Source organism: Mauremys mutica, chromosome 8 (genome assembly GCF_020497125.1).
Source record: "Mauremys mutica isolate MM-2020 ecotype Southern chromosome 8, ASM2049712v1, whole genome shotgun sequence".
Classification (NCBI taxonomy): domain Eukaryota; kingdom Metazoa; phylum Chordata; order Testudines; family Geoemydidae; genus Mauremys; species Mauremys mutica.
The window spans coordinates 72491857-72519732 of NC_059079.1; the positions used below are offsets into that span (position 1 = coordinate 72491857).

At 53.5% G+C, this 27876-nt stretch overlaps 1 protein-coding gene across 5 annotated transcripts in view; it reads left to right on the forward strand.

The window, feature by feature from the left end:
• The first annotated feature begins 484 nt into the window (after window positions 1-484).
• The window catches only part of ARAP3 (ArfGAP with RhoGAP domain, ankyrin repeat and PH domain 3), a 59322-nt gene continuing 31930 nt past the window's right edge, over window positions 485-27876 (forward strand). For 2 of the 5 annotated variants that reach the window (XM_045027017.1, XM_045027018.1), the window contains exons 1-6: window positions 3638-4833; window positions 8110-8171; window positions 9038-9111; window positions 9436-9512; window positions 22092-22361; window positions 22886-22955. In XM_045027017.1, coding sequence (XP_044882952.1) covers window positions 3677-4833; window positions 8110-8171; window positions 9038-9111; window positions 9436-9512; window positions 22092-22361; window positions 22886-22955 — 1710 coding nt within the window. In that variant the 5' untranslated portion in view covers window positions 3638-3676. Of the gene's footprint in view, window positions 598-3637; window positions 4834-8109; window positions 8172-9037; window positions 9112-9435; window positions 9513-22091; window positions 22362-22885; window positions 22956-27876 lie in introns of those variants that run through there. The other 3 variants (XM_045027015.1, XM_045027016.1, XM_045027019.1) reach the window with 3 other exon arrangements.

A 27876-nucleotide genomic window follows, 5' to 3' on the forward strand; every position in this document is an offset into this window, starting at 1 on the left:
GGCAGCAAAGAGAATGGAATGGAAGCGCAGGGACAGGGAGGGAGGGGGCAGGCGCAGTTCCAGAGGAAGGAAGGAAAGGAGCAGTGCTCAGGAGGGGAGGGGAGTGGAAGGGCAGGGACAATGTGGGAAGGGTAGGGGCAGGGGCAAGGGCAGGGGCTGGTGAATGGGAGAGGAAGGACAGAGGCAGGGGGCAGTACCAGGGAGGGAGGAGGAATGCTGCAGGGAGGGAAGGTCAGGGGCAATGCGGGGGGGGGCAGTGCCCAGGGAGGGAGGGGGAGGGACAATGCAGGGGAGGGCAGGGGTAGTGTCCAGGCGGGGGGGGGCAGGGGCAATGTGAGGAGGGGCAGGGGGCAGTGCCGTGGGATGGGGCGGGGGCAGTGCGGGGCGGGGACAAGGGTACAGCGGCCGGTGGATGGCGAGGAAGTGCCTGCGAAGGGAGGGGCCGGACGGCCGGGGGAGGGCGCTGGGTCCCGTCCTGCTGTCGAGCCCCAGCCGCAGTTCCTCTGAGCCCGGCGAGCGGCGCAGAGCCCTGTGCCCGAGGAGCGGCCCGGGCTGGCGGCCGCGCTGGGTTCAGCGGACGGCGCTGCAGGGCGAGAGGTGAGGGGCTCCGGGGACGGGACAGGGCGCAGGGCACCGCCCGCGGCAGCGGCTCTGCCAGGCAGGACTGGCCGCGCGGAGGGGCCGGCGGGGTTGGGCCGGGCCGGGCCGGCTCCCCCTTGGGGCTCGGCTGTGACAGCGCGAAGGGGGAGGCCATCCTCGGACTCGACATCGCTCGGCTCCAGAGTTAACGGCCGGGAGCGGTGACTGGCGCGGTTCGCTCCCCGTCTGGGCTTCTGTGGGCTCGGGCAGCCGGGCCAGGGGCGGGGGGTTCTGTTCTCCCGGACTGCAGGAAACATTCTCTTTCTGTTGGACAGTTGGCAGCCGCAGGGGCAGTCAGCTTCCAGTCCCGTCCCTCCACCCCCCGCCCCTCCCAGCCAGTGCCGCCTGGTACCAGGGATCTGAGAACCTGCCAGGCAATGCCCCCTGGTACCGGGGGGGGGTGAGAAATCCCCCCCCCAGTCTATGCATCCTGGGCCTGGTACTGGGGAGTTGCGAACCACCCCCCCCCTTCCTCAACAGTCAATGCCTCCTGGCGTCTCATACCAGGGAGCTGAGAAATCCCCACACCAGCCAATGCCCCCTGGTTCTGGGGAGCTGAGAAACCCCCACTCCCTCGCCAGCCAATGCCCTCTGTTGCCTGGTACTGGCGGGGCCTGAGAATCCTCCTGCCAATCACTGCCCCCTGGCGCCTGGTACCAGGGGGCCTGAGAATCCCCTCCAACTAGTCAAAGCCCCCTGGTGCCTGAGAATCTCCCCCACCAGCCAGTGCCCCCTGGCACCTCATACCGGTGGGCTGAGAATCTCCACCACCACCAGCCAATGACCCCTGGTGCCTGAGAATCCCCCCCACCAGCCAATGCCCCCTGGCATTTCGTACCGGGGGGCTGATAATCCCCCCCTCGCTAGCCAATGTCCCCAGCACCTCGTACCTGGGGGCTGAGAATCCCCCCCACCAGCCAATGCCCCCTGGTACTGGGGGGCTGAGAAAGCCCCCGACCTGCCAGCCAATACTCCCTGGCACCTGGTATGGCGGGGAGGGGGCTTCCTACAGGTAAATGTTTCTTTCCTAGCCTCCATGGCTGCTTGGCTGGATCACCGTTGCCCTGCACAGTCTCTGCCTAGTTGTTTGGGGCCCTCCTGTGCTGACAGAGGAGAGAGGGATTGTTTTGGTAGGAAGGTGCGATTATAAAGCCACAGCCACAGGCAGGCTTGAGACCCTGCTTTGCTATTGCCCTATCTCAGCGGACTAGGTTTCCCTTTCCATACTGTAGAAATGGGCCTGCCAGAGAAGGTCCGGATGGTTGAATGCCAGCACAACCTGGGTCCTGGCAAATGTTCCCACTGATGTAGAAGCCTGCTCTAGCCTGGGCACCTTTCCAAAACTGAATGGCATTAAAAACATTCATGGCATTTAGTGTAGGTCCTACATGTAAACAACTGTCCTTCCTGCTGTGAGGGGGAGAGCGCTCCAGGTTAATTGGCATACCAGGCTTTTTAGCTAATTGGTTCTGGACAAATTAATGTATCCTCTGTTCTCACCATATCTGCACATGCACAAACACATCTGCACAACAGCACCCACACTGAAACAGTGCCACACAGGCGCGCGTGCATGGCTACACGTTGCTTCGGACACCAACAGACTCTCTCAGCCTCACACATCACACGCTTGCAGACACACCAGCACACACTTGTGCACAGATGCGCACCTACTCGTTCCCAGTGCTGCACATTCCCTGTGCAGGGCTGACAGGGCTCCTGCAGGGAGGCGGGAGGGGGCTGCGTGGGAGAATGTGAGTGGCAGGAAGGAAGGAAGTCTGCCCTGAACAATAGGGGGAAATGGAGGAACTGGAAACCCTGCTGGTGACCATGGAGTCAGCGCAGCTGGCTTGGTGCAGAGCAGTGTGATTCATGGGGAAATGACCTCACAGCAGCCACATCGTGCTGCAGACAGAGCTCCTGAGTTCTGTCCTGGGACCTGGGATAGAGGCAGCTCTGCTGGCAGCCCTGAGCTGGGAGCAGAGGAGAGCTGGTGTTATTATGGTTTGTGTTACGGAAGCCCCAAGCAGGATCAAGGCCCTGTCATGCTGAGTGCTGCACAGACACACAGGGAGAGACAACCCCTGCCTTGCAGAGTCCCAAGGTATCTGAGAGAGGCCTTATCCGAAGGGAGAGGGGCTGCACCTCCAAGCTGCGTGGGCAATCTCCCCAGGCAGTGTGGGGAGCACAGCTGGAAGCCTGTCTGGCCTGGAATGCATGTGGCTGGGGGCTGTGTCCCAGATGCTGTCTCTCTGGACTTGTCTGTGAGTCATGCTGACCTCTCCCATGCCCTTCCTACTGTCCTGGAGATTCTGATGCTGTTCTTCCAGTAGCAGAGCAGAGCCCTCCCCGAGCCGGCCAGCATCAGAGAACCCTCTCTAGGGAGAGGGCCAGCTGCACTATGGGTATCTGTGTTCCCCAGCACCTCTCCACCAGGGATGGGCTGAGATTCTGGACACAACAAATGGCCCAATATCCTCCCTACCAGCAAAGCACAAATCCCAGACAGAGCTATGTGCTGGCTCCTCTGCCCAACTTGCCTCAGGAGGGGCTGGCAGGCATGGAGTCAGTGATGCCCATGGACAGGGCTTGCTTTTGTCTGGCCAGGGACAACCCGTGTCTGATTGAGTCAGCTCTGTCTCGGGAGCCAGAGGCCTGTGTGTGTGTGAGACCCTCACAGGCTGGGGTCGTGACCTCTCAGATGAAAGGGGGGTCAGGGTTTGAAGGCTTGGGGCAGGGTTTGGGCAATTGATGCTCTGTTCCTTGCTCAGAGCGCTCACACCCTCTGGCAGTGCATGAACCCACTGACTGCCCGTGGCAGGATCTAACAGAGCTGGGAGCAGAGCAGTTAGAGCTCAGAGGGGAGCCCTAGCAAAGCGCTGGAGTGGGCATGGATCCTACAGGCTCTCCCAAGCACTGGGCCTGCTGGCTATTCTGTGGCACTGCCATCTCTTCCTGTCTCCTCAATGATACTGCAACCTCTCTTCTCTTTCCTCAGATGATGGCCTGACAGTCCCCTGGTGGGAGTCCACAGGCTATGTTCTCCCTGTGCGACGCCGACTCTGACATCGCTGATTGGCTGGCCACCATCCATCTGGAGAGATACCAGGAAACCTTTAAGCAGCATGGGTACCAAGTGGCCAGAGATGCTGTCTCCCTAGGCAACGAGGACCTGCAGCGGATTGGCATCACTGCCACAGGGCACCGCAAAAGGATCCTGAGTCTGGTGCAGCAGACGCAGCTGTTGGTGCAAGACAAAGGCAGGCCCATGGCAGGAGATGCCTGTGCCAAGCCTGGCACATGTACAGAGCCTCTGGATGTGCCCAAAGTGTGCCAAGCAGGCAAGGAGAACAATGGGACAAGTACTGCTAATGGAGCCCCAGTAGCAGCCATTGATGGGCTTGGGAACCACCAGTGCTCGGCTAGCCCCAGCCAAAACCCACCTCTGGAGATGGAGCCTGCTCCACCCGTTGCCAAGCCGGTACCCAAGCCCAGGACGTTCTTCCAACGCCCTAGCCCAGCAGCAAGGCCAGAGCAGGGCCCGGTGCCCACGCCGCTGGCACGGACATCAGTGCCAACACGCAAACCTGGCTGTGAGGGGCCTTCTGCTGCTTTCATTGTACACGAGGGGTTTGTGCCAGGGGAAAGCTCCATGGATCTTGGGCGCTCGGAGTTCACCCTGGAGCAGCAGGCCGGCTCAGGAGAGAGAGGCTCAGCGGGCCCCCAGGCACTCCAGCCTGCGGGGAAGGAGAGTGCTCTGGAGCCTACGCCAGCGCCCCGGGCTGGGTTGGCTGAAGTGGGTTTGGATGATGTGGAGATCCAGTCTGGGTGTGGAAAATCCTCTCCTTCCATCCCCGGCGTCTCTCCACGCCTCAGCCATGGGATCCAGCCAGCTGATTGCAGCCCTGCGAGCCCAGGGGTGAGCTACTCGCTGTGCAGCTTCCCACTGTCTGCTCCAACCAGCACTGCTGCCAGTGCACAGAGAGAGCCCTCACCAGCCCCGAGCGCCCCCTCCCAGCCAGCCTCTGCATGGGGCAGGATGGAGATGGTTTCCAATATCATTTATGAGGGACTTGAGCCCCCTTCACAACCAGCTGGATGTTCAGGGGATAAGGAGCCTGCAAGGAACCGATCTACCCCACGGTCACTGGACTCAGCCACACAGCAAGGGACCACACCAGCAGAGAAGCCTGAGTAAGTGTGAGCCTGCTCCTAGCACCACAGTCTGCCTCCTGCCTGGGAGCAGGAGGAGGGGCAAAGCTCAGGCAGGGCAGAGCAGGCCGAACCCCTGCTGTGCCCCTCATGTCTCCTGGAGACATTGCTTAGGTCTCCTCTTAGGTCCAGCAGTGCAGCCATCTGGCCTAAATGACAACCCCAGGCCCCATTTCAGGCCTCTGGAGGGGGGTGGGGGGAGGGCATACGTGGACCCTAACAAAGCCCCTTTCACAGCACTCCTCTGTGCTGAAGTCAGAAATGAGGAGAGCCCTGCAGCAAGGCGCACAGCACGGATGGGCCAGGCCAGGATCTCTCAGGGCTGGGGCACAGGCCAGTGCTGGGTCCTGAGCGTGGGTTACGCCCTGAGGACGGATTTGCTGGGCCTTGTGGTCCTCTAGGTAGAAGGGGACTTGCTGAGGTCACTTTGGGGCTGGCTCAGGAGCAGTGGAGGTGCCTGTGGCTAGTGTGCAGCATTGCTGTTGTTCCAGGATCCAGTTACTAGAGTTTAAAAGAGGAAGGAACTGTGCCTGCAGGTCACAGCGCAGGGCCCCTCCTGGGGTGGGCTCAGGGCCCTGGCTGGGTCACAGCACAGGGGGCTGAACCAGGCTGGGGAGGGCTCAGGGCCCTGTGGCTGGGTCACAGTGCAGGGGGCTGAGCCAGGCTGGGGAGGGCTCAGGGCCTATGGCCGGGTCACAGGGCAGGGGGCTGGGGAGGGCTCAGGACCTATGGCCGGGTCAAAGCGCAGGGGGCTGGGCCAATCTGGGGAGAGCTCAGGGACCTGTGGCCAGATCACAGTGCAGGGGGCCAAGCTGGGGAGGGCTCAGGGCCCATGGCCAGGACACAGTGCAGGGGGCCGGGTCAGGCCAGGCTAGGGAGGGCTCAGGGGCCCATGGCCTTGTCACAGTTCAGGGGCCGGGCTGGGGAGGGCTCAAGGCCCAGTGGCTGGGTGACAGCGCAGGGGGCCGGGCCGGGCTGGGGAGGGCTCAGGGTCCCATGGTCAGGTCACAGTGCAGGGGGCCTGGCTGGAGAGGGCTCAGGGCCCATTGGCTGGGTGACAGCGCAGGGGGCCGGGCCGGGCTGGGGAGGGCTCAGGGACCCATGGTCAGGTCACAGTGCAGGGGGCCTGGCTGGGGAGGGCTCAGGGCCCAGTGGCTGGGTCACAGCGCAGGGGGCCAGGCCGGGCTGGGGTGGGCTCAGGGTCCCATGGTCAGGTCACAGTGCAGGGGGCTGGGGAGGGCTCAGGGCCCCGTGGCCAGGTCACAGTGCAGGAGGCTGGGGAGGGCTCAGGGCATGGGACCAGGTCACAGTGCAGGGGCTGTGGCGGGATGGGTCATCTCTAGGGCCCTACCAAATTTGCGGCCATGAAAAACGCATCACAGCCCATGAAATTTGGTCTTGTGTGTGCTTTTACCCTATACTATACAGTTTTCACGGGGGAGACCAGCGTTTCTCAAACTGGGGGTCCTGACCCAAAAGGGAGTTGCAGGGGGGTCACAAGGTTATTTTATGGGGGTTGTGGTATTGCCACCCTTACTTCTGCACTGCTGCCTTCAGAGCTGGTTGGCTGGAGAGTGGCGGCTGCTGACTGAGGGCTCACCGCTGCAGGCAGCAGCACAGAAGTAAAGGTGATCATGAATTTTACCAAAATGGACCATGAATTTGGTAAGGCTCTAGTCATCTCCCTCGTTCCTTGCTCCCTGCCCGGTCTCCTCCTCGCTCACTTGGGGACGCAGGCTCTGCTTCCTGCCATAACTGAGATGGTGCTTGCTCCCTGGGAATAGCAGTGTAGCTGCAGTGGAATAGTGGGCCAGCTGCCTGGGTCCAGTCCCGCCCAGGACCCTGGGTGCATACTCTGGTGGCTCGCCCATGCTGCTGCCCGTGCTGCCATGGCCACATGGCTATTGTCTAGCTAGATCGCAGCTAGTTGGGGGATGCCTTCACCTACTGTCCTGACGCAGTATGCACACGCCATCCGGCCAGGGGTGGGCCGCTCCCTGGTTTATTCTGCTTGCTGGTTCCTGCCCTAGGCTCTGGCATTGACCTGGCAGAAGCGGGTCCCAGAGAGCTGAGTGGTGACAGGTGGGGGAGCCAGCAGTACCCCTGGCAGCAGGCACACTGCCTGGGGTTGAGGGGGAGCCCAGGGCTCATCTACAGGGAGCCTGCCCATGCTTCACTGTGCCATGGAGAGTGGGCAGTGCTGGGCTGGGTAGGGTGGGGCAGGCAGCACCAGGCTGCTGCATCAGAAGGCCTGGCTGATGATTTAGAGCTGGTAGCCAATAGCCAGGTGGCCAGGGCAGACCCGGCTGGGGAGGAAATCTGAAGTGTCAGTGCCAGGCCTGGGGTGTGGACAGCAGTAATGGCCTGAACCCATTGGAGACCTAGGAAAGTAAAGCTGGGGGCGGGAGGGGGGCTGTCTGGACAGGCCGAGGCCCTGCTCTCCAGACACCCCTCGTTGCACTCCAGGATTGATGGGAAATCTGGGAGAAAGAAGCCTTCAAACCCTCGCCCCTGTCACAGGCTCCCCAGTAGTGGCACTGGGGAGGGGAGCAGCTCCCCCCACCCCGGTCACAGGTTCCCCCATGGCAGCACTAGGGAGGGGAGCACCTCCTCCAGTCACAGGTTCCCCCATGGCGGCACGGGGGAGGGGAGCACCCCCTCCAGTCACAGGCTCCCCCATGGCGGTACGGGGGAGGGGAGCACCCCCTCCAGTCACAGGCTCCCCCATGGCGGTACGGGGGAGGGGAGCACCCCCTCCAGTCACAGGCTCCCCTATGGTGGCACTGGGGAGGGGAGCAGCCCCTCCAGTCACAGTTTCCCCCATGGCGGTACGGGGGAGGGGAGCACCCCCTCCAGTCACAGGCTCCCCAGTGGCGGCACTGGGGAGGGGAGCAGCCCTGCTCCCATGGTAGGTAGCCCCTCCACCACCGGCCTGGCCTGTGCAATCAGAGGCTGGGGGAAGACAGTGGGTGCAAGTGCCAGCCCTTCTTCCAAGGGCCTTGCCCGGCTGTGAGGTCGGAGCCCTCCCCACACCCTGGGAGATTTCCCTGTAGACATTGACTGCGACTCTGTACCAGGCTCAGCAGCTCCCTCCCCCCAGCCTAGTACTGGGCCTTCCTCTGCCCCATGCTGCTTGCTGCCCACTGTATGGGCAGTGCACCCCGGGCAGGGTTGCCCTGAGCGCAGGCCCCACCTAAGGGGGTGCCAGGTGGTGACCCTGCTGCCTGAGGCTCTGACATGTTTCCTCTGCTCTCCTAGCTCTCCCAGATGGCCCAGCCTGGACTTGCCCCCCATCCCACAGAGACCTGCCAGCTGTCTAGGTGAGAGCTGGGGGCTGCAGCGCTCTACGTGCACAGCCTGTCTGCATGAAGGTCCCTGTGTCGCTTCTTTCCAGGGATGTGGGTGGTGCAAGGGCGTGAATAGAGCGGGGGGGTGGGCCCTTGCGGGGAGCATTATTGGAGTAGGAGGGGATTGAGGCCTATACAGGGATGGCGGGTGGGGCATTGCTGGAGTGGGGGTGGGCAATAGAGGAATGGGGTAGGGAGGGGCTGGGCCCATACAGGAATGGGACTGCATTGCTAGAGCAGAGGTTTGGAACTCATATGGGGGCTGGAGCACTGCTAAGGGCGAGTGGGCGTTGGGGCCCATGGGAGGGCATGGCTAGAATGGGAGGAGTTGAGGCCCATATGAGGTTGGGGATGGGGCATTGCTAGAGTTGGGGTTTGGTGCCCATACAGGGATGGGGGTGAGGGCACTGCTAGAGCAAGGGGAGGTTGGGGCATCTATGTCTTTCTATGGCTTTGGAAGCTGCCAGGCCCCCAGAACCCACCCAGTGGTGTCTGCTCCCATGGCGGCCGCTGTCCCCTCTGGAGGGTGACTCCTGGGTTCTCTGCCTAGCAAGGAGCTTGTCCTCAGACACATGCTTGGACTGCCCCTCAGTGCTGGGCCGTGCTCCTGGCTAGGGTGGGGGCACCTGTTCCAGTGAGAACTACTGGCGTCAGGGATGTCCCTGGGGGTGAACGGCGCGCCCTGCGTCCCACACCAGGCCCTCCTGCCTCCCACAGCAGTGCCCTTGTGCTAAGGGATAGAGTTACCCACCACATCCCCTTTAGGCCCGCAACCCCCCAGCTCCAGCAGAGTGCTGGCTGGCAGCTCACTGCCTTTCCTGCTGTGTCTGTGCCCACAGAGCCTGCCGAGGAGCCCATCAGTCCCTACTGTGAGGCCGTGTTTGGACGTGGGCTCCCTGCCTGGGAGCAGAAGGTGAGAGCCCGGTGTGCAGGCTGGAGGGCGGGGATGTTTGGGCCCTGCTCCTGCCTTGAGTCTTAATGAAATAGGAGCGAGGCCATGCCCTGGCTTCCGCTCCCTCTGGCCACACCTTGCAACAGTGTGTGCTGGACCACGGGCCTTGGCTGCTCGGTGGAGTGCAGGCCCTGGCAGAGCCAGGTGAGGGGGTGGTGGTAGGCCCTGGCTCCTGGGCACTGGTTGGTGCAGGGGAAGGCAGTCCAAGGAGGCCTGAGGTTGAGGAGTGAGTGGCCTGGGCAGACAGAGCCATGGAGCAGAGCTCTCACCAGGGTCTCCTTTCAGAGCACTGGGACCCCCGCTGTGCCAGGCTGTGAAGCAGTGCCAGAGCAGTTCCCAGAGCTGGAGAGAGAAAGGCCCAGGTAAGCATCTCTGTCCATAGCCCCTGGCCCCAAACCTGCTCCAGGGAGCCTCTCCGCTCTCAGGGAGTAGGAAAAGCAGGTTGGATGGTAGTTTCCAGGCTTTGGGGAGAGGTGTCTGCTGCTGGGGCAATAGAGGGCAAGGAAAGCCAGGGTCAGTCTGGTTTGACTGAGGGAGCTGCTCCTTCCATGTGTGGTGAGAACCTGGCTGCAAGCCCATGGAGGAGCAGATGGGGATGCCAGGATGGGCGAGGCTGGCATCTTGGTGCTTGTTGTATGTCCCTTGCAGCTGGATGCGTGCCTTCTCTCGCCTTTAGCTGGGATGAGACAGTCATGCCATTCCAGGGACCAGCAGCCCCTGGCATGTAGGGGGCAGACCAGCACTCCTGGCGAGGCATGGCACAGAGGTTAGCGGCATCACATGCTCACAGAGGGTTCTGCAGGGAAGCTGTTCCCTGACTGGCCAAATGCTCCAGGGATTGCTGTCTTCAGCGCACTCCTCCCCAGCTTCATGCTGGCTTGCAGATGGCCTGTTCCAGGGTGACGCTAGCTGCAAGGGGCTGGGGCCGAATGTAGAGGCAGAGGCATCAATCGCAACCCCAGAGTAGGGCTGAAATTTGCACTTGAAGTCCTGATTCAGGCTCTTATGTATAAAATGCAGAGGATTTAATCTTCTCAAAATGACATCACTCTCTCTCTGAGCACAGCATGGGCATGTCACAGATCCACAGGGTCGGGGCTACACCCCCAGCTGTGCAACAGTGTCTAGGAGGAACCTCTCTGTGTGCCAGACCCCCAGGGGGTCTCACTCTTCCTCCAGGGTCAGCCACGTGGCTTCACCGCCTCCTCAGACTGGACCTCTGGGGCTCCAGCCCCCCTGCTGCACCCTGTGAGCTCTGCTCAGAGTCCAACTGAGATGACCCCTATGGAGACCAGTCCTCTCTGCAGAGATCAATGCACCTCGCCCAGCATTGGCAGTGACACTCACCCAGCGCTGTGGAGACAGTCGGGTTTTTTCATTAACTGGCACACAGCACAGAAAGGCCTTAGGGTAGCACAGAGAACTGAAGGTTAAAGCAGAGTCCATTCTGGTCTGCCCAGAGCCCAGCCAAGCTGTAGGGAACCCCTTAGTTAAAGCTTGGTCTGTCCCTTTGTCTGATCTCCTTCCTCAGATGCCAGTTGAGAGCCCTGACTCCTTCCAGCAGCCTGCTCTTATTCCCTATCTCTCCAGTCTTGTGATCCCGACTTGGAGGATTCTTGTGCATATTCCCTAAGGAGAGGCGTGGAAATCCATCTCCCATCGGGTTGTTAGGTGCCAATGTCCTCATGATTGGATTTGCCACTGCCTTCTCAGCTGCTCCCTTCATATGGAGACTAAAGCCCAGACAGTAGGTGACACCCACACATGTATGTGCCAGCCTGCCCTGAGAGCAAACAGTCCCCTTCCACTCGTTTGGTAACAGTGCAGCACACAGGGGAAAACTGAGGCACAAACAGGGCTCACAAAAATATCCTCACTTGGTCACAGCACATAAATCTGTTAATTAGTTTAGGAATAACACTAACTCTGCAAACGACCATGTAGTTAATACTCACTGCAACCTTGGGCATCAGCTACGCTGGAATGCTTTTTATTTATTTTTATTTTTTTGGTAAGTTTAATGCTTATTTTCCCTCATTGTTCTTCAGAACAGAAAGTTTCTCCTTCAGCAGAAACTGTAACTGCCCTGTAACACCATGCAAAATCCATACCATTATGATTAAAACATTTCAGTCTTTGGGACCCAGATTAGATTAAAATGATTCTTATGGACATTAGATTTTTTTCATTTTTCCCCCTCATGGGTATCACGGTTGCTTGCTACCAGCTCTTATTTCCCCTCAGCTCTTCTGTTGGAGGATCACACCATTGTTTGTTAACGAGATCAAGGCAATGCTGCTTTCTGTAGAATTTACTTAGCCAACTGCATCTTCCCATTCAGAAACCCACCTCTCTCCCTCGGCCCATCAGAAAGTCTCAGGAGTTTAAATTAGTCCTCTCCCCCACCAGGTAAATCCCAGCAGAATTTAAAGGGACACTATCCAATACTTATTTTTAAATTGATATCCAATACTTATTTTTAAATTGACATTCCATTACTTCTGGTATCCCCTTAATATGGCAAAAGAAAATGGCTTTTCCCATTGATTTGTCTAGCAAACACCAGTTCGTTGTCCTGCCTTGCTAACAGAGCTGAAGCCAAGTCATTGCGGGTAGTGATCAATCTATCGGGGATCGATTTATCGTGTCTAGTGTAGACACGATAAAATCGATCCCCGATCGCTCTGCCGTCGACTCCGGAACTCCACCGTGGCGAGAGGCAAAAGCGGAGTCAATGGGGGAGTGGCAGCGGTCAACTCGCCGCCGTCCGCATGGCCAGGTAAATTGACCTGAGATATGCCGATTTCAGCTATGCTGTTCGCGTAGCTGAAATTGTGTATCTTAGGTTGACCCCCCCCCCACCAGTGTAGACCTAGCCTAAATCTCTGCAGCGAGAGACCCAAGACCCAGACACCTAGAACTTGGTGAATGTCCATTTCCAGCTTCACAGTTTGTGGCCCAGGCCAGCCCAAGATCTGTGCCCCATTTTGGTTTCATTTACATCCTCTTTGTGCTAGTCTCTGCACAGAGGTGAATTTCTCCCTCCCTGTGCTAGTGCTGTGAGGGAAGCCACCATGAATAGGCTCAGTATTTGGAGCAGAGTTATTTCGATACTCCTTGATGCTGAATGGCATGGGGAGACTCAGTGCCTAGTATTGACTCTGTCCGTGTCCTTGAAGCTGAGTGATTATACTTTAAAACAGAAAGAGAGAGGAATGTGCTTGGTACATGTGGTATCAAAGAGCCTTGGTGACATAAACAATAAGAAGAGCAAAGCTGAGATGATTTGTCATGGCCTCCAGTCATCAGAGTCATCTTGTCTTATGTTCTTTACATGGAGGAGATGACTACATACACAGCCACAAATACACCGCTACCTCGATATAACACCACCCGATATAATACGAATTTGGATATAAGGCGGTAAAGCAGTGCTTGGGGCGGGGCAGGGCTGCTCACTCCAGTGGATCAAAGCAAGTTCAATATAACACGGTTTCACCTATAACGCGATAAGATTTTTTGGCTCCCAAGGACAGCGTTATATCGAGGTCGAGGTGTATGTGTGTGGTAATGGACCAGCTAGTACTGGATAGCATCAAAGGCTGCATGTCATCAGCTCCCTGTAGCCAGCCATTAACTAATGAAGGCTCTCCTACAGCTCAAGAATTAGGGGCCTGTGCCTTTGGAATGGAAGGATCTAAGTTGAAGATCTGCTGCCCTCATTTAGTGCGAGGTGCACACAGTGTGTAACAGTGAGAATCCCTGAGTCCTAGGGAGTTACTTCTGCATGAGCATGGTTTAGCTGATCAGTGGGCACCAGGGTCTCACTAGCAGATTAGCATTTTCATTTCCCCTGGAGGTGCCTTGCTCATGTGCTTGCTGGAATAGAATTTTTGCAGTTAAGAAATGCTTTAAATGCTTCAGAAAAGACTAGGAAGACTCACTCCTTTGGAAGTGAGATTGTAGGATGGTTCCCAAGAGCCGTGGATGAGGGAGCTGGGCTCTGTCAGATGGCTGAAGTTTCCTTTGAGAGAGTCAATGCACAGCTATCCAGGAGACTCTGGACCACATCTAAGAACATAAGAATGGCCATGGAGAGTCAAACCAATTGTCCATCTAGCCCAGTGTCCTGTCTTTTGACAGTGGCCAATGCCAGGTACCCCAGAGGGAATGAACAGAACAGGCAATCAGCTAGTGATCCATCCCCTGCCACTCACTCCCAGCTTCTGGCAATCAGAGGCTTAGGGACACCCAGAGCATGGGATTGGTCCCTGACCATCTTAGCTAATAGCCATTGATGGACCCTGTCCTCCATGAACCTATCTAATTATTTTTGAACCCTGTTATAGTTTTGGCTTTCACAACATCCCCGGCAATGAGTTCCACAGGTTGACTGTACATTGTACTCTACCCAGCCTGTACCTGGCTTTGGTCAGAATGAGGTTAGCACTTCCAGACTGATGTAACTCAAGTCCAGTTGCCTATGACCCCTGCGGGCCACTCAGGCACTCAGAATCGCAGGGGCGTTGGGACTCTCCAAGACATTCCTCCTGCCTGAGGATTCAGGGGTGGGGGTGACCCAGGAGCCACTAGTGAAAGTCTGCAGCCCCAGTGATTCCTCTGAACTGGGGTAACTTTTAGGAGCAGAGCTGCCAGCTCCTGGGCTGCTTTATGTCACCAGGGCAGTGCTCGACATTTTGTGGTTGCCTAGTGTGGCATCGTCTGTGCTTTGTAATAAAAGTCCCATGTCCTCATGTAGCTTGTGTGTCTGGGAAAAAGCTTCTTGACATTCAGCCTAGGTTTTCCATTAATTTATTATTTAGACACAAAAACTCATTGAAACAAGTTAGTGCTGCTAAGGAACAGTAATGCAAAATTCAAACTTTCTCACAACCCCAAAGAAATGCAACGTAAAGGCATGCATATGGACCCACAGACACACATACGCAAACGCCCTGCCTTCTCACACAAATGCACCCACAGACATTTACAACACTTCTCGAGCAAATCAGCCCGACTCAACTACATCCAGACAACCGCCGCTTAGTCCAGTGTTCCTGTGCTGTATATTAACTGATTACCACAGTTGTGCAGTACCAACTGTGCATGAGGCGCTTTAAAGACAAATAAGGCATCAGGAGAGCTTACAGTCTAACTGATAACACTCCAGAGAGCTGTGGGACAGGATGTCACATGAAGCTGGGTGATAGAATGGTCAGATTTAGCAGATGATCTCCCTTCCCCCCCTGAACCCCACACACACACTTCACTTGAGGTTGATGGAGGGTGTCGTGTTCTTCTCTACCAAAGCTGGAGTGGCTACAGAGCTTACTTGTGCACACCAGCTGTAAAAGCAGCTAAGAATCCTGTGGCACCTTATAGACCAACAGACGTTTTGCAGCATGAGCTTTCGTGGGTGAATACCCACTTCGTCGGATGCAAGTAGTGGAAATTTCCAGGGGCAGGTATATATATATGCAAGCAAGAAGCAAGCTAGAGATAACGAGGTTAGTTCAATCAGGGAGGATGAGGCCCTGTTCTAGCAGTTGAGGTGTGAAAACACAAGGGAGGAGAAACTGGTTCTGTAGTTGGCAAGCCATTCACAGTCTTTGTTTAATCCTGAGCTGATGGTGTCAAATTTGCAGATGAACTGAAGCTCAGCAGTTTCTCTTTGAAGTCTGGTCCTGAAGTTTTTTTGCTGCAGGATGGCCACCTTAAGATCTGCTATTGTGTGGCCAGGGAGGTTGAAGTGTTCTCCTACAGGTTTTTGTATATTGCCATTTCTAATATCTGACACCAGCTGTGTTCATCATAAGATACTGTAATGCTTTCCCAGATCTGACGGTTAGTTTAAATATGGTATTTTACACACTGTCACCTACAGGCTGAACAGTATAATACAGTTTAGCGTTCCATCACATCACCCCCTTTAAATTCTATATTGCACCATTTACAATATTTATGCTGTCTTTGAAGTTCAGTAAGGATTTGTCTGTTAAGTGTCTCTGAATTGTGCTGGTTTTCTAATTACAGTACCCGAACATGTAACAACTTGGTCAGCTAGCTGTCCATTAGTTGCAATGGCTAGCTATGCTCAGTATGGAATCCTTGAGACACCTTCTTGTTCTGCATTTGTCATTTGTAGAGTTTGCTCTGTTGATTGTTCTTTTTGAAGAACAAATTGTATATTTCAATGGTTTCTGCTGAATTCTCCACTGTTGGTCTCGGTCACATATGATCTGGTGCTGAATTCTTTTCCTTCACAACAGCAGGAATTGTCCATTCATTTTCTTCATCCAGTTTGACATGAGCATGGTCACCAGGTTCTGGACTTGGCAGTTTGCTAAGTGAACAACATCTGTTGTAATAGTGCTCCTAAGCTCTTTTAGCCTTTTTATCCGATTTGGCTATTCTCTTCATATCTGGCCATTCAGAGATAGAACTACTGTTCCAACTTTGGAAAAGAATCTGAGTTGTCTTCCCATCAGGAGTTGTGCCAGACTATATCCAGTAATGTTACCCGAAATTGGGCCAGCTAGTAAGGTTAGGGAGGACTAATGACCCACCAGAGTTTGGCACAAAGCAGCACATTTATTATAATGATAGCTAAGCTCAAAAGAAGGGGGGGGGGCATACTCACACTCGCATACTCACACTCCCAGGACAGGCACGGCATTGGAGATGTCAGGATCCTTCAGAGTAAGTGTCCACAGTGCAGTGATGGATGGTGTGATGAAGGTAAGCCTTCCTGAGGCACAATGGAATGCAAAGCGGTGAACCACTGACCAGGCGGTCTGGGCAAAGGTCCTTTGCAGGAGGTACAATCTTGTGAGTGCACTGCTGAGCACATGGCCCCTTCCCCTTTTAAGGACCTGCTTCTCGGGGCCTTTTAAGGGCCTGCGACTAGAGATGACTTGGCTGCGTCTGTTTGGTCACACTCCACCTCGGACAGTGTCCATGCATTGGGTGTGTGATCACTGCCTAATCAGAGTTCCAGACACCTTGTCTACCTGGAAGCTCTTCTGATCTTCCAGCTGTTCAAGCAGCCCATTCATCCCACAAGTATTCCAGGAGGGAGGGGGAGGGGGAAAGCCACTTCACAGGTATTAAAAGAGGGAGAGGAGACAAAAGGGTGGGGGAAAGTGTAGCAGACCTTTTGAGCATACAGGTTATACATAGCATACAGATCATTGTTGCTCCTACAACAAGTAGCTGCTATTGGCATTGATCTGTTACTTAGAAGAGCAAGGAATGGTTCTTCCTGCTGTAGGATTTTTTTGCCTGTCTCTACAGCTATCTCAGCCTCTCCATTCAGTTTGGGGAGTGTGGACTGCCTATAATATGATCAATCTTGTATTTCATTTGGCAGTGAATTGTGGTCCATTGTCCATCAGTAGTTGTTGTGGAATATGGAAGTGAGCAAAAGCGCACTTCAGTTTCTCGATAACACTTCAACATGTTATGTCTTTCAAGTACATTATTTCTATAAACCTGGAAAAATAGTCCATGATGACCAGGAAATGATGTCCTCTGAATTTGCTTAAATCTGCAGCTAGTCTCTTCCAAGAAGTCTCTGGTACAGGTGTTTGTATGCTATATGGTTCAGAATCGTCTCTTAAGTTGATTTGTACTGGGTCTCCTTTCAAAAGTACAAAATCAAGTACTCTGTTGAGTTTTTCCTTTCTCACTAGGCACAACACGGCTGCTGTGCTGTGGCTGAGAAGGCTGTTGGTCTTTGATCATGTACTCTGAATGAAAAGCTTTTGTCTTTGTAAGTGGTTTCTGTGGTGAACTGGTCCATGCAGTTTAGAATCCCTTCAGGGTTAGTCAGAGTTGTCAGGTGACTTTAAATCTGGGAGGGGTTGAAGGTGACTATAGGTCCCGTCTGCGATAATGCTGACGCCAGCTCCGAGTCAATTTTAATGTCCAATTGTCTTGCTGTGAGTATTCAATTTCACTCTCCATGCAGGCTCTTTGTAATTACACTGATAGATCCCAGAAACAATGGCTCTTTGCTGTAATATCAGTCAATGCCCTGACTGTTTTGGTGCAGGAAACAGCTGCAAAATGTCCATATTTCATGCATTTATTATACTGCACACCTCTGGCTGGACATGCATCATCTCTTAGGAGATGACTTTTTCCACACTTTGTGCATGTAGGCTGGAATTTGTCCCTTTTAGCCCTGGAGTTCTCTCTCCTTGCCTCAGGGGTTTTAGGAGAATTACTTTTAACAGCCAAGTGTCTGTCTACAGTTTCTAAGCTAGTTTCAGGTTGTGACTTTGGGCACCTGGATGGGCCACACTGAGAATGCTACACTCAGAGCAGATTGGAAGGAATAGAGTTTATTCTATAATTAGATTCACCAAGTCAGTAACAAAACAGCTTCTATAGCACCACATTGATCAACAAGTAGCCAGGTACAGTCTCCCTGATTTCAACAGCTTCCACCCCTCCATCAACCTCAGCCTGGACCAATCTACACGGGAGGTCCACTTCCTAGACTCCACGGTGCTAATAAGTGATGGTCACATTAACACCACCCTATACCGAAAACGTACCGACTGCTATGCCTACCTTCATGCCTCCAGCTTCCATCCCGGACACACCACAAGATCCATTGTCTACAGCCAAGCACTGAGATACAACCGTATCTGCTCTAACCCCGCAGACAGAGACCAACACCTAGAAAATCTCCACCAAGCATTCTCAAAACTACAGTACCCGCACGAGGAAATAAGGAAACAGATCAACAGAGCCAGATGTGTACCCAGAAGCCTCCTACTGCAAGACAAACCCAAGAAAGAAACCAACAGGACTCCACTGGCCATCACGTACAGTCCCCAGCTAAAACCCCTCCAACACATCATCAGGGATCTACAACCCATCCTGGACAATGATCCCACACTTTCACAGGCCTTGGGTGGCAGGCCAGTCCTCGCCCACAGACAACCTGCCAACCTGAAGCATATTCTCACCAGTAACTGCACACCGCACCATAGTAACTCTAGCTCAGGAACCAATCCATGCAACAAACCTCGATGCCAACTCTGCCCACATATCTACACCAGCAACACCATCACAGGACCTAACCAGATCAGCCACACCATCACCGGTTCATTCACCTGCACATCCACCAATGTAATATATGCCATCATATGCCAGCAATGCCCTTCTGCTATGTACATCGGCCAAACTGGACAGTCTCTAAGGAAAAGGATAAATGGACACAAATCAGATATTAGGAATGGCAATATACAAAAACCTGTAGGAGAACACTTCAACCTCCCTGGCCACACAATAGCAGATCTTAAGGTAGCCATCCTCCAGCAAAAATACTTTAGGACCAGACTTCTAAGAGAAACTGCTGAGCTTCAGTTCATTTGCAAATTTGACACCATCAGTTTAGGATTAAACAAAGACTGTGAATGGCTTGCCAACTACAGAACCAGTTTCTCCTCCCTTGGTTTTCACACCTCAACTGCTAGAACAGGGCCTCATCCTCCCTGATTGATCTAACCTCGTTATCTCTAGCTTGCTTCTTGCTTGCTTATATTTACCTGCCCCTGGAAATTTCCACTCTTGCATCCGACGAAGTGGGCATTCACCCACGAAAGCTCATGCTGCAAAACGTCTGTTAGTCTATAAGGTGCCACAGGATTCTTTGCTGCTTTTACAGAACCAGACTAACACGGCTACCTCTCTGATACTAGTCCCCTTTAAGCATTCCAGCCCTTGACTTCCAACTAGACAGCAAAGTCTAATATAGAGAGGGGTTATTGAAAACCTGGTACACCATATGTGAGGTTCACCAATCCCAAAGGACCGGACATTATCTCCAGGTCAGTTGGAGTCTCAGATCTTACCCAATAATCCTGCTGATACCACTCCTTTAATAACTAAAAACTACAGGTTTAATAATGGAAAGGGGAAAGAAAGAGGAGAGTTACAATGGTTAAAGTCCATAGGCCAATTTCACAGCAGAGATGGTGAGGTGAGGCTGCTGATTTGTAAAAGTCTTTCCGGAATCAATTTAAGGGGTATAGTCCAATAGGAAGTCCAGGTGTAGAGTCTGTTCCAGTCTTTCCAAGTATTTTCCAGGTTATTCCAAATCATTATTTGGAAGATCTCCATCTTATGACTTACATTTTCCTATTCAAAGTTTAAGCAGACTAGAGCTGGCAGGATAAGGCCTGGGGTGTTCCTTTAAAGCCCTCTAGCAAGCCTCTTGTCACAGCAGGACCTGCCCCTGAGGAAGAGGCAGTGCAGATTGTCTGTGGAGCATTGCTTTGATGCTAATCTTCTATTTCCTCTGCAGACACAGATAAACTAGTTGCATTCATTCACATCAGGCAATTAGCTAATATTTCATTACAGCATAGTGAGTTCAAGACAATGTAAATAATGTTAGTTTCCTACAGTATCTTACATCTTTGATTTTACGATTAACTGAACCAGCCTTATGCATAATAGAAGGCAATTAAGACATGAAAAGGAATTAGCATCTACAAGCTAATCTGGTTACATGGTTAAACTTCTAACAAGATATCATTGAATATCAGGCTTGGAAGGGACCTCAGGAGGTCATCTAGTCCAACCCCCAATTTAAAGCAGGACCAATCCCCAGGCAGTTTTTTGCCCCAGATCCGTAAATGGCCCCCTTAAGGATTGAGTTTACAATCCTGAGTTTAGCAGGCCAATGCACAAACCACTGAGGTATCCTTAGGGCAGGGGTAGGCAACCTATGGCACATGTGCCAAAGGCGGCACACGAGCTGATTTTCAGTGGCACTCACATGCCCAGGTCCTCCTGGCCACTGGTCCGGGGGCCTCTGCATTTTAATTTAATTTTAAATGAAGCTTCTTAAACATTTTAAAAACCTTATTTATTTTACATACAACAATAGTTTAGTTATATATTATAGACTTAAAGAGACTTTCTAAAAACATTAAAATGTATTACTGGCATGCAAAACCTTAAATTAGAGTGAATAAATGAAGACTCGGCACACCACTTCTGAAAGGTTGCTGCTCCCTGCCCTATGTCCCGATTTTATAGGGACAGTCCTGATTTTGGGGTCTTTTTCTTGTATAGGGTCCTATTATCCCCCACCCCCGTCCCAATTTTTCACACTTGCTGTCTGGTCACCCTAGCTATCCCTCCCCCACAAAAACAGCTAAACACAGACAAATACACTTAGCATCTACTCTTTGATTCACTAACAATACAGGCAAACACGTTAAAGATTCTAGTCTACTAAATGTGACTTTGCTAACTATCTACAAGGAATGCCCTGTTTACTATTACAAGACCCTTTTGATATGCCCTTAAGGATTTGCTTATAGGTCCCCTAGCTTGCTGATTGTTAATCCTTCACTGGCTCAGCTTTACACAGGTTTTTCAAGTTTCTCTAGGTTTTGCTTTTTCATCATTTCAGACTGTTTTGCTATCTGTATAGCGGTGGCTAGGGTTAAATCTCTCTTCATTTGTAGCTGCTGTGAAAGGTTTATATCTGTTAACCCAAGACCAGCCTCTCTCTGATATTTTCATGTTTTGCATTCCCAAAATCAGTTTTCAGGCAATTAATTCAGTTCTTATAAAACATTCAACATTTCCCCCTGGTTCTTGAATTCTCTGGTGAATACATGCTCTTCCATAAGTCGTTTTTCTCTGCAGTCTAAAGTATGCATCAAACATAGCCAGAACCCTTTCATAGTCTTCTTTGTGACTGTCTTCAGTAAAGTCAGAGGATTGAAAGATTCATTCTGCTTGCTTTCTCATAGCATAAATTAAAGAAGATACCTGTATATCTCCAGTTTCTTTGTGCAGTTTGGGAGCAATGTGAAATCTTGCAAAATATTGCTTCTGGTCTGTCCAATCTGAAGGTTTATTAAAGCTGAAGTTCTCTGGGTCATGTTGATGAGACCCTGCAACCTTTGTTGCTGCTCCTTTTGTCTGCAACCTTTGTTGCTGTTTTCCTTCGGTTTCTGTTCTTAGTTTACTCCTGACACCATGTCATGTTCTTCTGTACCACATATGGGTTGACTGCAGTTTCGCATTCCATTACAGAGGATTTACAGGCCTTCTAGAAGAAATGGAGGGAGCTGAAGTAAGAGGATTAAAAATGACAGACCAAGACAAGTGGGTGCCCCACGGAAGAAGGGCGGGTGCCAAAGCTAGAGAAAGGAAAACAAGCAGAGACAAGATCAGAGTAGGCAACAGCAGCAACATCTCCTGGCCCTAGTTGCTATCCTGTGTGCCATGCTACAGTCCCCTCTCCCACACAGTTGGGGTTTGTGGGGCGGGAGAGGGGCGATGCCATGGTTTGAGGGACAGAAGGGGGGGTGATGTTGGAGTTTGAGGAGTGGAGGGAAGGTCAGTGCCAGGGTTTGTGGGGTGGGAGGGGAGGGGTTGGTGCCGGGGTTTGAGGGGTGGGGGTGGAGTGCTGAAGTTTGAGGAGCTGGGGGGGGGGTCGGTGCGGGGGTTTGTGGGGCATGGGTGGGTTGGTGCTGGGGTTTGCGTGACAGAAGGGGGGATTGGTGCCAGGGTTTGAGGGGAAGAAGAGGGGTTAGACCCCACTGGCAGCCCAAGGATGCTGCTTTCTGTGAGCAATTCCAGAGCATATGTTTAGGGGGTGCTCTGCACCCATGCTGGGGTCCCACATGGCTCCTTGTCGTTTAAGGTTTGTGGGAGCCAGCTGGGGGCTGTGGGGCACTACATGTGGCAGTGGCACATAGCATCACATCTCCACTCCCAGACCCCACAGGTGCAACCTAAACATCTCATCCGGTGCCCTGTGGAGCGTGGGCTGGGGCTGAGCACTGGCTCTGTGGGGAGGAGTGGGGCAGGGCTAGGTCTGAGGTTGTGTCTGTGCTGCCTGGGGTCTGCTGGACCCCAGCTGCCCCTCATCCAGAAAGCAGCAGGCCGTGTTCCACCCACAGGACCAGCAGCGAGTGCAGCAGCGAGGGAACAGCCGAGGAGCACGAGAGCCGGGCCCAGCGGATCGACTGGATCCTCCAGAATGACACGAAGGACTATGCCATGGTGGAGGCTCCCCAGGCTGAGGGCTCCCAGTTCAGCCTCCCGTCTCACCTCTACCCAGACGAGATCCTGGATGACTTGACCATCTCCCCATACGCCAGCTACACCTTGCTGTCCGAGCGTCCGCCCACCATGCTCAGCGGCTGGCTGGACAAGCTCTCCCCGCAGGGGTAAGTGCCCAGCCCCAGGGAGGTTTTGTGAGTGCCTGTCGGGGGGCCTTGGTGAGTGATGAGCAGGTCCCCACCCTGTGCCTGGATAAGGCCATGTGCAGCTCTGGTTGGAGATGGGTTTGGGATCCACACTGGCTTTTCCCAGGCTCCACTCCTGGAGTTACCGTCTGCCCAGGGGAGGCTGGTTTGCTCCATGGCAGGCACTGGTGCCTCTTGGCATGTGAAAACACTGGGTGCTGCCATGCTGGGTGAGGCTGCCAGCTGCAACTAGGCCTACAACTGCTGGGAGCCTTGCCATGTGTGTCATGCCTGCCTAGACCTTCTGAGCCAGTCGGGTTGCTGGGATGGTGCAGCAGGACTTCTGGGCAGGGGAGTCTGACCCATGGAGCCCTGCTCTCACCACCTGCAGGGGTGCCCTCCCCTTGTTTCTGCAGTGGGCTCTAGCTGGTCTGAGAGTGTCTCTTGGGCCAGGGCTCTGCCAGGGTCTGACCCCAGCAGCCTCCCCTCCTCTGCCCTCCCACCAGGAATTACGTTTTCCAGAGACGCTTCGTCAGATTTGATGGGAAAAACCTCATGTACTTCCACAGCGAGAAGGTAAGTCTGCATGGACCTCAGCCCAGCTGCACAGCGGGCAGTGTGCTACCAGGGCCCAGTCAGGGGATGGGCTGGCAGGACAGAGAGAGGGGTGGGGCTGGGGTGGTAGGCAGGGTTAGGAGAAGGGGAGAGGGGCAGCATTGGGGGCAGTGCTTAATTTGTGTGGGGGCTGAGCCCCAGCACCTCTAGACTTGGCAGTTAATAGCTCTGACACCTCCATACCATGCCACCCTTAATTCTGTCCTGAGCTGGGCGCCCAGTCAGCAGCCGCCACTCTCTGGCCTCACAGACAGTGCTTAATTTGTGCAGGGCCTGAGCTCCAGCACCTCTTTCATTATAAATTAAGACCTGGTTAAGGGATGGGGTGGATTTAGGGGATGAGATTGATCGGGGAGAGGAAAGAGTTAGAGGATGGGGTGGAATTAGGGTATGAGGTTGAAGGAGGGGGGAAGAGTGAGGGAGGGGGATGAATTTGATGAGGAGGGGGGAGGGCTTGGGTTGGGGGACGGGATGGGATTAGGGGATGAAGTTGATGAGGAGGGGGAAGGGCTGGGGTAGAGATGGGGTGAGGTTAATGGGGAAAGGGGAAGGGTTAGGGCTGGGAGTGGGGTGTCCCAGTCCCAGTTTGTTTAACAGGAGCAGGAGCACCCCCTTGAGCCCTGATGCATAGCAGTTTCCATTTTCTTTCTGCCCCTGTATTCCCTGCTGCAGTGCCCCCTGCCCCTCCCACTTCGGGCTGTGACCAGGCTGGGGGATGAGGGAAACTGGTTCTGCCCTGTGAGTCCGCGGGGAGGTGGGGCAGGGGAATGGTGTATTTCCCCCTTGAACAGCCCCATGTCCCCCAGCTTTGGGAGGGGGTCCCCTTAGCCAGATGCCCAGGGAGCCTTCCCAGGACAGCAGGGTGCATTGGCCTGAGCTGGGGGTGTTTGTGTTGCCCTGGGCGCAGGGCAGGGTCTGGGCTCGTGCTCAGAGAGAGGGGAACTCAGGCTGAAATAGGGCCCTGCGCACCAGTGACATGCAGCACCCCAGCAGGGTGCCAAGGAGCTGAGCCGGGCTGCTCTCTTGGGCACCCAGGACTCTGCTGCCCCCAGGTGCACTGGAATGGTGCAGCTAGTAGCCAAGAGCTGTGCAGCTCCCAGTGTGTATGTGGCCTGATCCCGGGAACAGCCCAGGAGGGGGCCCGAGAGCGTCTCACCTGACCAGGGAGACATTCTTAGGGAAGGCTGTGTATGTGCCCACCCCAGTACTGTGGATGAGGAATATCCCAGGAACACGCACCTAGAGGAACATGCCAGAGCCAGGGAGTCGTATGTGCTTGGCTCTGAGACGTAGGTGCGTAATGCTGGAGGGCTCCTTGTTCATGGCCTCTCAAGGCACGTGCACTGTGGGCGCCTGGGCCCAAGCGCCAAGCTGTTTGCTCACTTTGTCAGCACCAGGGTCTTGGTTTGGGCTCTGAGTCAAGCTGGGCCAAGTCCTGTCCATTCACACCCCCTGCCATCCCAGAGGCATTACAGGGCATCACCTATGCATGTGTAATCCTTCTGCCAGGTGGAGCCAGCAGCAGCCAGGGCTGGGTTCAATATCTAGGAGTTCTTTTCCATCATTCCAACACAGAACCGGTTTGAGCCCCCACCTAGTTGTCACGAAGTCCCTGGGCGTTGCTCTGGAACTGCTCCCCACAAAGCCAGTCAGAACTTTGGGGAGTCTCCTCTCCCTTGGAGCAGACTGTCTTCAGGTCAAGAAGCTCACATGGCTTCACCTCCTGGGTCTCTCCTTGGAGCATTCAGCATATGCCCCTCCATGCGCGTTCCACAGCGAGTCCGCCCAGGCGGGATCCTGGGGAAGCCAGAGGGTCCTTCACGGACGCCCACTTTGCTTCACAGTCAGACATAACTCTTAGCCAGCCAGTAAAACAGAGGTTTATTAGATGACAGGAACACGGTCTAAAACAGAGCTTGTAGGTACAGCGAACGGGACCCCTTAGCCGGGTCCATTCTGGGGCCCAGCGAGGCAGACAACCCCGTCTGCCCTCACTTCCCGTCCCCAGCCAGCTCCAAACTGAAAAGCCCCCTCCAGCCCCTCCTTTCTGGCCTTTGTCTCTTTCCCCCAGGAGGTCACCTGATCTCTTTATTCTCCTACACCTTTAGCATCCCCTTGCAGGGGAGAAGGTCCCGGGCCATTAGTTGCCACGGAGACAGAGTGTCGGCCAGAAACTGAGGCACCCACACAGTATTCAGAGGAAACATTAAGAACAGCCCCACTTCGTCACATCAGTAACCTGGGAAATTTACATATCACACCTGGGCACCTCTGAGAGGCAATACTTCCTCCCCACTCACAAGCACAAAGTCTGAGTGTAGAAAAGAAACTTTTAATAAAAGGAGGGAAGTAACTTGGCATTAATTTGGGAAAAAAACACAAAGAGAGTTCATAAACATAAACTATGAGTAAAAGACCCACCCCAAGTAGGTTGGGCAGTGTCCTTTTCATAGAATCATAGAAGATTAGGGTTGGAAGAGACCGCAGTAGGTCATGAGATGGTCGAGTTCAGGATCCTGACACAAGGAAGAAAGGAGAGCAGTAGAACAGAGACCCTGGACTTCAGAAAAGCAGACTTCGACTCCCTCAGGGAACTGATGGGCAAGGTCCCCTGGGAATATAACATGACGGGGAAAGGAGTCGAGGGAAGCTGGCTGTATTTTAAATAAACCTTATTGAGGTTGCAGGAACAAACCATCCCGATGTGTAGGAAGAAATGTAAATATGGCAGGCGACCAGCTTGGCTCAACAGTGAAATCCTTGCTCGTCTTAAACACAAAAGAACAGCTTACAAGAAGTGGAAGACTGGACAAATAACCAGGGAGGAGTATAAAAGTATTGCTCAGGCATGCAGGAGTGAAATTAGGAAGGCCAAATCACACTTGGAGTTGCAGCTAGCCGGAGATGTTAGGAGTAACAAGAAGGGTTTCTTCAGGTATGTTAGAAACAAGAAGAAAGTCAAGGAAAGTGTGGGCCCCTTGCTGAATGAGGAAGGGAACCTAGTGACAGAGGATGTGGAGAAAGCTAGTGTACTCAATGCTTTTTTTGCCTCTGTCTTCACAGACAAGGTCAGCTCCCAGACAGCTGCACTCTGCAGCACGGTATGGGGAGGAGGTGACCAGCTCTCTGTGGGGAAAGAAGTAGTTCGGGACTATTTAGAAAAGCTGGATGAGCACAAGTCCATGGGGCCGGATGCGCTGCATCCGAGGGTGCTAAAGGAGTTGGCCGATGAGATTGCAGAGCCATTGGCCATTATCTTTGAAAAATCATGGCGATCGGGGGAGGTCCCGGATGACTGGAAAAAAGCTAATGTAGTGCCCATCTTTAAAAAAGGGAAGAAGGAAGATCCAGGGAACTACAGGCCAGTCAGTCTCACCTCAGTCCCTGGAAAAATCATGGAACAGGTCCTCAAGGAATCAATTCTGAACCACTTAAAGGAGGGGAAAGTGATCAGGAACAGTCAGCATGGATTCACCAAGGGCAAGTCATGCCTGACTAATCTAATTGCCTTCTATGATGAGATAACCGGCTCTGTGGATGAGGGGAAAGCAGTGGATGTGCTATTTCTGGACTTTAGCAAAGCTTTTGATACAGTCTCCCACAGTATTCTTGCCAGCAAGTTAAAGAAGTATGGGCTGGATGAATGGACGGTAAGGTGGATAGAAAACTGGCTAGATGGTCGGGCTCAACGGGTAGTGATCAATGGTTCCATGTCTAGAAGAGAAGAATGAGGGGGGATTTGATAGTGCCCCGTGCTGGGGCCTTTATTCAATATCTTCTTTAGCGATCTGGAGGATGGTGTGGACTGCACCCTTAGCAAGTTTGCAGATGACACTAAACTGGGAGGAGTGGTTGATACGCTGGAGGGTAGGGATAGGATACAGAGGGACCTAAACAAATTAGAGGATTGGGCCAAAAGAAATATGATGAGGTTCAACAAGGACAAGTGCAGAGTCCTGCACTTAGGACGGAAGAATCCCATGCACTGCTACAGACTAGGGACCGAATGGCTGGGCAGCAGTTCTGCAGAAAAGGACCTAGGGGTTACGGTGGACAAAAAGCTGAATATGAGTCAACAGTGTGCCCTTGTTGCCAAGAAGGCTAATGGCATTTTGGGTTGTATAAGTAGGGGCATTTCCAGCAGATCGAGGGATGTGATCATTCCCCTCTACTCAGCACTGGTGAGGCCTCATTTGGAGTACTGTGTCCAGTTTTGGGCCCCACACTATAAGAAGGATGTGGATAAATTGGAGAGAGTCCAGCGGAGGGCAACAAAAATGATTAGGGGGCTGGAACACATGACTTATGAGGAGAGGCTGAGGGAACTGGGATTGTTTAGCCTGCAGAAGAGAAGAATGGGAGGATTTGATGGCTGCTTTCAACTACCTGAAAGGGGGTTCCAAAGAGGATGGATCTAGACTGTTCTCAGTGGTAGAAGATGACAGAACAAGGAGTAATGGTCTCAAGTTGCAGAGGGGGAGGTTTAGGTTGGATATTAGGAAAAAAAATTCACTAGTAGGGTGGTGAAGAACTGGAATGGGTTACCTAGGGAGGTGGTGGAATCTCCTTCCTTAGAGGTTTTTAAGGTCAGGCTTGACAAAGCCCTGGCTGGGATGATTTAGTTGGGTTTGGTCCTGCTTTGAGCAGGGGGTTGGACTAGATGACCTCCTGAGGTCCCTTCCAACCCTGAGATTCTATGATTCTATGATTTAGTCCAATCCCCTACTCAAAGTAGGACCAACACCAACTAAATCATCCCAGACAGGGCTTTGAAAAGCCTGATCTTAAAAACCTCTAAGGATGGAGATTCTACCACCTCCCTAGGTAACCTATTCCAGTGCTTCACCACCCTCCTAGTGAAATAGTGTTTCCTAATATCCAA